Source organism: Micropterus salmoides, unplaced genomic scaffold (genome assembly GCF_014851395.1).
Source record: "Micropterus salmoides isolate LMB-PRFRI ecotype aquatic unplaced genomic scaffold, ASM1485139v1 Ms_hic_scaffold_1395, whole genome shotgun sequence".
Lineage (NCBI taxonomy): Eukaryota > Metazoa > Chordata > Actinopteri > Centrarchiformes > Centrarchidae > Micropterus > Micropterus salmoides.
In genome coordinates, this window is record NW_024040480.1 from 2254 (window position 1) to 10771 (window position 8518).

Below are 8518 nucleotides of genomic sequence, written 5' to 3' on the forward strand. Positions count from 1 at the left end.
AAACAATGTAAACAAATTCTTAGAAAGATTATCCCGGCAAAACCTTTTCTTTTACCTGTTTTAAAGTCCTAAACACAGTAGAAACTATTTAGATTAGACTTGAATGGATCACCATAGTGATATTTTTTACTTGACTCTCAGGGCTTCCTTACAAATATAACCAACATAACAAAGTCAGGATGACCTTCAGAGGAAAATCATGTCATCGCTGCAATTTAAGAAGCGCACTCATCAATCAGTTTCTTGATTTTTCAACATTGGAAGACAGTCTTTTAGCATCTGTTCAAGCAGTAGATTGTGGCTTTTAATAATTAATTTGGATTTAGTTAACTCGATGTAAAGGACACATTTGTAGTAAATCTGTCTCTATCCGCTTGGCTCAGTAACAAATCTGAAAGTACTGGCTGGGAGATTTGGTGGGGCTCTTGTAGCTGGATGTGTCCTGCACTGTCTTCTGGCTGGTTGTGGTTTTCTGCAGATTTAAGGTGAAGGATGGGGTTGTTTTCCTCCCATGTGGCCTGCTGCCCTCCTTCGTCTGAGGGTTGCTGGATGTGGCCGTGGGCCCGCTGTTGGCAGGCACTGCAGCTGCAGACTTGGCGGTCTCAGAAGATCCAGTCTTTCTTTTGTGGGGGCTCAGATAGATCTGCATAGTCACTAAGTGAAGTGGTGAAATGAGGTGAGGAGGGTGAGTGAATAGACAGAGGGGAGGTTGGTCAGGAGGGGTTGGAATGGAAGTTGGAGGTCAGATAGAGCGGATATGTAAAGAAGGTAAAATAAAAGACAAAAATAGGGGAGGCAGGGGTGAGGGAAGGCATACAAGTCATGGTGAGATGTGAAAAAAAATGAAGGATAAAATAACAACTCAAACACAGTGCTCTCAACTTTTTAAGATAGTGTAAATGTAAGCAGAACAAGAGTTAATAATTCAATGTTAATAAGATTTTGTTAGGGGTGAATCATACCTTTGCAGTGTGTCACACGCCTCGTCCCTGCACCAAAATTAGGGACACAAACACAAACAGAGGTTTTTGTTGTTTATAGTACATGTAACAAACACTACCACTGTCATGTCTTTTGCTAAATCACTTTATACTTTATGGAAGCTTAGTGAGCAGCTGTTTGACATTCTTGTTATGAGTGTGAAATATACCAGCTACAGCCTGGAATAAAACAGCTGCAGGGAAGCAGGGAGAGTGCTCACTTACCTGCACTTACTGCAGCCTCCTTGGACTTGTTGCTGTTATAATGAGACACAGAGAGAATTTGATAGAGATACCGAAGAGGACACGACAAGGAGAGTAAGAGATGAGAACGAACACATCTGATTGCGATAGGGCTTCACTGCCTGTCATGTCAATTTAAGGTTGACTAAACGGTTAAACATCTATACAACTGGCTCTGAGAATGTAATGTTCCTCTGTGGTTTGAGGTGTTTTTACATAAAACAGGATGTCGAGGTTGAAAATAACCTTGATTTAAATTGAGAGATTTGATTCCGACTTGATTGGCCAGGTATAAGTGGGTCACCCCAAAATCAATGGAAAAATGCATATGCTTTGGCCTGCAAAATGTGTACGTGGAATGTGTAATGCAGTGTGAGGTTTAGAAATGCAAGAACAGCTTCTTACCCTTCTGGAGGTTTCTTACAGGTGGAGGCTGCAGAGGTGGGTCGTGTTTTAGTGGTCTTACATGGACTGTCCTTCACACTATCTGGCGGGCTCTTCACACCACTGGAATGGGGGGGAAAACAAGGACTGTTAGGTCATGTTTTTAGGCTTTTATTGAAAAAATGCATCCAGCTTAACATTCTCAACCACAAACTTGGGGCTGCAACCGACAAAATGTGTCCTCCAAATTGCTGTAACTCAGGCTCATGAGCCACATTGTTTACCCAAATGGAAATGAAATGACTGACATGAATAATGTAAGATAAAAAAGGATTCCACTAAGTTCCACAAAGTATCACAAAGATTCTGAATGAAACATTACTGTAATGTCTAAGATGATTTGAGCTGCAACAATTTAAACACATTTGATTGGAATTCAGCCTGACATATTTCTGGAATATTTCTGCTGTGGTTTTGAATGACGCTGGGCTACAAACTTGTAACTGTAATGATGGACCCACTGAAGTGCTCAGTGGGTTGAGAGAAAAGGTGAAAGATGAGAGTGGAAGGAAATTAACCACTGCTGGTAATGATGACAGTGATAATCATGATGATGCGTCTCACTTCGTCCTAACAGACAGCCTTAAGTGAATGAGGATTTACCTCTCTCTGTGCAATTATATCAGCATACCCCAGATATAGAAGTAGCAAAATACCACAGAGGGAACCTATCCAGTTCTCTGACTAATGCTATCTAATGGCAGTATCATTTGAAAGGTACTTGAGAGGAAGATATATCTGCAGAGAATGGTTTTGCTGCTTTATTGCTTTGAAATAAAGGCGAGCTTTGGAATAATTATTGAGAGTCCGTGTGCAGTGTTTCCTGGATAATGGAGGGTGTCTGCTGATTGCTTTGGCACATTAGATAATGAGAAATGAAGCTTGAGATCTCATTGCCCTGGGTGCGTTGCATGAAGAGTGCTGTCAGAGATGACAGGAATGATTTTTCTTTTACATCTAGAAATCAATCAACAAATCTGAACCTTTTTGTTTTACTGACATGAGACAAACTGTAAAATTGTTGCAGCCTGAGCAGCAGTGCTTTTACCTGCGGGGCGGTGTTGGGCTGTAGTTCCTGGCTGTGGAGCTGGAGGGCAGCGTGGAGCTCTTCTTCAGGGAGGCAGCACTGGAGGTCACCATGGGCGGTCTGGAGGGCAGAGCTAGAGACACTGGCCTGGCTGTTAGAGACACAGACAAAGGCATAAGTATGATGGATGTGTGTTTGTGTATGGTGGATAAAAGGATAAACTTTTGGACTGTGTTTGTGGTGATTGTTGTGACTGCTCTGGTGAAAATGAAACACATGGAACTGGATTGTCTGCACATGTTTCTTTGTTTGTACCCATGAAATATTAGGACATGTTTCCTTAACTAATTTTCTAGATGCTTTTTCCAGGTCTTCAGGTTCTGAATACTTGCATTTGAGTAGATTCAGAAACTTGATAGACACCATTAATCTTTTTATATAAACTACTGTATACACAACATATATAAAATCATTAGGACGGAAACCAATACCAATCAATCAGCTTAATTGGTAAGTTTTTTTTTTCTTTGTCACTTTTTTTTGTCTTCTATTCTTCTTCTTCTTTTTCCACCTTGTGTATAATGAATGTCTCATCCATGTTAGTCAGCATACAATGAAAATGATCACTTATAAAAACAATATTGCCCAATAATATTGCTCTCAGTCAGACTCCCATTGTTGCACTTGAGCCACAACGGTTTAATTAATTATTTAGTAAAGCACAGCATTCACCAGAGGTGTGGACTCGAGTCACATGACTCAGACTCGAGTCAGACTCAAAGGCACAAATATGATGACTTTAGACTTATGATATGATGACTCGACTTGACAAAATCAAAAAAGACTTGCAACTCAACTTGACTTTAACACCAATGACTCGTGATTTCACTTGGACTTGAGTCTTTTGATTCGATCTGACTTGATACTCTACCAAAGCCCTAATATAAATTGTGATAATAAAAACCTGTGTGCAGTGCATCAATACTTCAATTACGATAATTCATAAAATAATATTTTTTGTGTGAAACTGCACCTCTGCCTTTTTTCTGTGCAGGTTAACGCTTTATTCAATAAAGTTGTTTGAACTTTTAACTCTGGTTAAAAATATGAAATGGTATTAGGTTTGGTAAAGAGCACATTTTGACCTGTTTAGGACTCAAAACTCTAAGATTAAGACTCATTTTGGGGCTTGACTTGGGACTTGAGTGCTAAGACTTGAGACTTGCAAAACAATGACTTGATCCCACCTTTGGCATTTACAAGCCATAAAAGAAATCAATGCCTTCCCCACTGTACAGCAGAGGGTCGACATGGTGACAAGCTTCCTTAAATCCTCAAATTGACATGTGGGTAATGGAAATAATCCACACAGATCTTTGCTCACCTTTAGCGCCCGATGTTCTCCTGCCAGCAGCAGTGGTAGTAGCCGCTTGGTGCTCCTCAGAGATGTTGAGCCTCTTGAGGACGTCGGCTAGAGCCATCTTCAACAACTGGATTTCATCTTCCTGCATCTGCATCCTCTGCTCCAGGTAGGTCAGACGGTCGGCCACATCCAGCCCACTGGCTGCCGAGCTGCGGTCATCTGAAGGGATGATGAAAAACAGGATAGATAGATAGATAGATAGATAGATAGCATTACATAACTGATAACATGCTTAGCAATAGTGCTGGTCCATTAAAATAAGCAGAGGAATCTGAGGCAGTCCACTGAACATTTGTTAGCCTCTAAACCATGTCTAAATATGTTTAAAATATCCAGATTTCACAGAGCAAAAGAAAGAGCAAATGCACAGAGCAACAGTCAGAAAGACCTTGTTAACCAACTGAGGATGCCAAGACAGAAATGAATATGCAAGTGACTAATACTGAAATCCATACGACTATTCAGAGAAAATCTTGAGTATGAAAGACAGCAATCCTCCAGTCACAAAGTAAGAAAGTGCTATTCAACTGTCAGCTTACAAATGTAGGAGAAGGACTGGTGAAGAAATAAAACAACAAAAAGACCTCCACATCCAAATTTTCAAATTTCAGCTAAAAACTTGAAATGAAATTCTACCAAAAATTTTTTTTTAAAGCTTATCTGTTTTTCCATCAGGATGTAAATATAGTCAGGGAAAGGGGAAAAAAAACTATTTATCATCCCCTGGTTGTGCCTATATAGCAGAAATCAAGCTAATGAGGTCACGGCACAGCTGGACACAGCAGATCAACCACACCGTCATCACACAGCAGCATGTAAACAATGGTTGCTGAGCACACACCCAAAACACTTTCAACTGTCATTAACATGCTATAATTTCTCTTTCTGCTGATATCTACTTGAGTTTTTTTTTATTTTACTGCTGGCAATCATCAGTCTAACACAGCTACAAAAGTTCAGACGTGGATACCGTGGGAGACACTGGACACTGATGAGCAGCCAGGGTGCCTCTGCTGGCCGAACGGGCCCTCCTCCACAACACCAGAAGTCTTCCTCCTCTTCCTCTCCTCTCGCGAGCACACTCTCTCGCTCCTCTTTCCTCCTCTGGCTCCAGATAGACAGGCCGACTCTCCCTCCATCTGATTTGGTCCACTGGCTGGGGTCCACTAAGATTTCATCTCCCACACACACACACCTTTACAGAGCAGCCTGTCTGTTGGTTTGTCCACCTCTGTTTACAGCTTCCAAGTAGTGTTATAGGATCTGCAGCAGGAGATGAGGTTACTGATGTTTTGATCCTCCCACGTTTCCTTGGTGGTCGCCTGACACATTCTGGGATGCCGTGATATGTATGACTGCACTTAAAGCCCTTTTGCTCAGGGTGTGTGCTTCTACAAGGGTGGGGGTGGGGTTGATAATACTTAAAAACCTAGTAGTCGTCCAGTTCAGCCTAAATTGTCTGTACACGTGTGTGTTTGTGTACTTGCATGTGTGTGTGTGGGTGTGCAGAGTACAATGATAATCCCTCAGACTGAGCCTCTTTGACCCCGCCCCCACACGTAAGCCCCATGTCACTGTGAGAGATGGAGACACAGAGAGGAAACAGCAGAAATAAACCTGAAATGTGGCCTGTTGTTGTGTTGTGCAGCAGTAAACATCTTGTACATCCACAGATTTACAGAGGATACAGTGCAGGCTACTCTGAGTAATAGGGAGGATGAGGAAGAGGCAAAATAAAATGAAAAAAAAACAACTATGCATGCTTTGCTGTAGTTGCAGAGTGAACGCCAAGGCTTAAAACAAACACAGGAATCAACCATGAAATGCAGTTATGCAATGAAGCATTATTTCCCAGCAGTTTTCAGATCAAATTGATTATGAGCAAAGAGGATCAGTTGCACAATCTGTGTCCATCTGTGTATTTTTTTAATTGATCTAAACCAATGATTCCAAACTAGTGTACCTCAGAAGATACTTCCGCAGTTAAGATGGTACATATAAAGATTTACAGTAGTGCATTTTGATCTGATTAAAAAATATATGTATAGAATCAGCTACAGAACTCCTGAACACCATGTGTTAATAAAGGCTGCATAAAAACTAGTTAGCAAACAAAGTTGAAACAGTTAGCTAAAAGTAATGGCTATATGGTTAAAATAGATGGATAAGTAGTTAAAACAGTTAGCTAAAGTGATGGATAAAGGTCAGAAATAGTTTGCTAACAGTAATTGATAAGCAGTCGAAATAGCTAGTGATAAGTAAGAGCTCAATAGTCAAAATAGCTAAAAGTAATGGATAATTGAAAAGTCCAGCTTCTATCACTCCGAAAAATCCACTATTAATCTACCATTATATAATTGATAGTTAAATATTATCCAATTTTAAATCAATTCAAATGATACAGATGTGTGAACATCAGCTTAGTTTAGTTTCTATGTGTCTATCAAGCCTCAAAACCTGTACAGTTTCTCTAAAATGCATGTCGTCCACTGTTAAAATAGATTTTTTTTTTCTCAGTTTTTGGGAAGATGTACCTCTGACAGTGATAATCTGCTGTGGGCGAAGACTTTCAATATAATCATTCAAGCATGCAGCCAGCAGTAATCTGTGTCTTGTGGAGAGCTGTGACTCTGGCCAGTAATTTTCTGTTTCTCCTCTTGTCCTGGCCGTGACATCATCCTCGTGCCACCTCCACACACCCCATATGGGATTGGGATTAGAATAGCACATAATCCCAGTGCTGTAAAAGGGAATTAGCAGCCCAAAGCTCAATCTCTGCACTAACTCAGCTATACAGTGAACAGGCAGGCGCGCTGGATCCCTTTTATGCAAATGTAAATACACATACAAACACATGCCTTAAGTCTACCTCTGTGCCTCTAACTAACGCACATTTACACACAGCCAGGACAGCAGTTTTGAAATTTATATTCCTATCAACATCTTAGCAAAATGAAAATGCAGAACAAACAAAGCATAACTGTGGCATAGAGAAGCAGTGAAGTGTTTAAATCTCAGCTCCCAGATGGTGTTTCTTGAATGAAGGAACAACATCTGTCTGCACATATCAGCACCCTGCATGCTGACATTTACAAGGCCACATACACACAAGCAATCCTTCACATTAGTCCACTGATACTAATATCCCTGAGGGAACAGGGCATTTCCCTAAATCTCCTTAGCCGAGCCACATTCCATAACACCAACAATTTGACTGTGTGGCATGTGATACTTTGGATGGGTACTAGTTGGACTAGTGTTTGCGTTTATCTTGCTTGTTCAAATAAAGCATTGAACAGGTTTGTATTGTACAACTTCATTGGGGTTTTTTTCTTCTTTTCTGTTGACGCATTAGAAGTGATAGGAACAACCCTGTGTAAACCATACACTTAAACTCACCTAGTCTGTGATAAATTGCAGGAAGTGTATGTGTCCTTTTTTTGTTAATTACACAGAATTGTGTAAATGCACTTCATTCAGACAGAACACTTTAAAGGGTAGTTTTTCCCCTTCCCCTTAATAGTATCAAGCAGTTAAGTTTGGGTTTTCTTTGCACAGGTTTTAAGATAAACATCTCTGAGAATCTAACTTTTAAAACATGTTTTTTCCCAATGCTTTGAGCACCACAAACATAATCAACTGAAATTGCATCTACCTCTAGTATAGGGGTGGAGGCATAAATCGCAGAAAGCAAATACAAACAAAACCATCTGCATGGCAACAGACACAAGAGGTAAATAAGAAAATATTTTTGTCATTTGGCTGACCCTTTAGCATCTAAACTCGCTCAACTCTCTACCTGTCATAAAGTCAGTGTCGGGTGCCAGCAGGGAGTCACTGTGGTAGATCTCCTTCAGCGAGGGCCTCCTCAGCAGGCCATGGGCCGTCTCCTCCATCCCCAGACCCTGGTCCAACAGCTCCTCCATGTGTGTGTCCATCTCTGCTGTGCCCGCTGCCATGGCTCTGCCAGAGTGTGTCCGAGTGATCCTGTGTGCTCTTACTAAGTCTTCTGCGCTTCACTGCAGGACTAATTCACCTTCCCTGAACCACCAGTGGCCACCACCTCTCGCTTTCCCTCCCTCTCCCTCCTGTGAGGAGTGTGTGGAGGGTGAAGGGAGAGGGTGATGTCACTCAGGACAGATTAAGGACCTGGTAAGCCATCTGAAGCTCAGGGGAGGACAAGAGTGAGTAGGAGTCCGTATCGTGTGTATGTATGTAGACAGGGGGGTTAGGGCGGCCTCCAACAGGGAAAAAATCCTCACATTAAAGACCCCAAAATAACTTACTGAAAGGTAAGTAGCAAAAGTCCTGTAAACATACAGCGACTGCTTCAAAGAGGAAACGATGAGTAACAATTACTGACCTGTGCACTGAGAAAACACACACTCCTGACAAAGAAAA

The 8518-nt window shown here is 41.3% G+C and overlaps 1 protein-coding gene across 1 annotated transcript; it reads right to left on the reverse strand.

Moving 5' to 3' along the window:
- Positions 1–237: 237 nt before the first annotated feature.
- On the reverse strand, positions 238–8224 carry LOC119901586 (echinoderm microtubule-associated protein-like 1). The gene is made up of 7 exons (XM_038717155.1): positions 7917–8224; positions 4079–4276; positions 2716–2845; positions 1629–1730; positions 1206–1237; positions 963–989; positions 238–654 (listed from the first exon to the last, which is right to left on the reverse strand). Exons 1-7 carry the CDS (start codon positions 8074–8076, stop codon positions 380–382), a joined length of 924 nt encoding a protein of 307 aa, XP_038573083.1. The 5' UTR covers positions 8077–8224; the 3' UTR covers positions 238–379.
- Positions 8225–8518: the final 294 nt, after the last annotated feature.

Excerpts from the sequence above, each read along its gene's own strand:
- LOC119901586 (XM_038717155.1), bottom strand. The coding sequence starts at position 8,076 with ATGGCAGCGGGCACAGCAGAGATGGACACACACATGGAGGAGCTGTTG. Across the intron at positions 1,238-1,628 it reads TGTAAGAAACCTCCAGAAGG|CAACAAGTCCAAGGAGGCTG; the intron begins GTAAGAAGCTGT and ends TCATTATAACAG. Across the intron at positions 990-1,205 it reads GGAGGCTGCAGTAAGTGCAG|GGACGAGGCGTGTGACACAC; the intron begins GTAAGTGAGCAC and ends ATTTTGGTGCAG.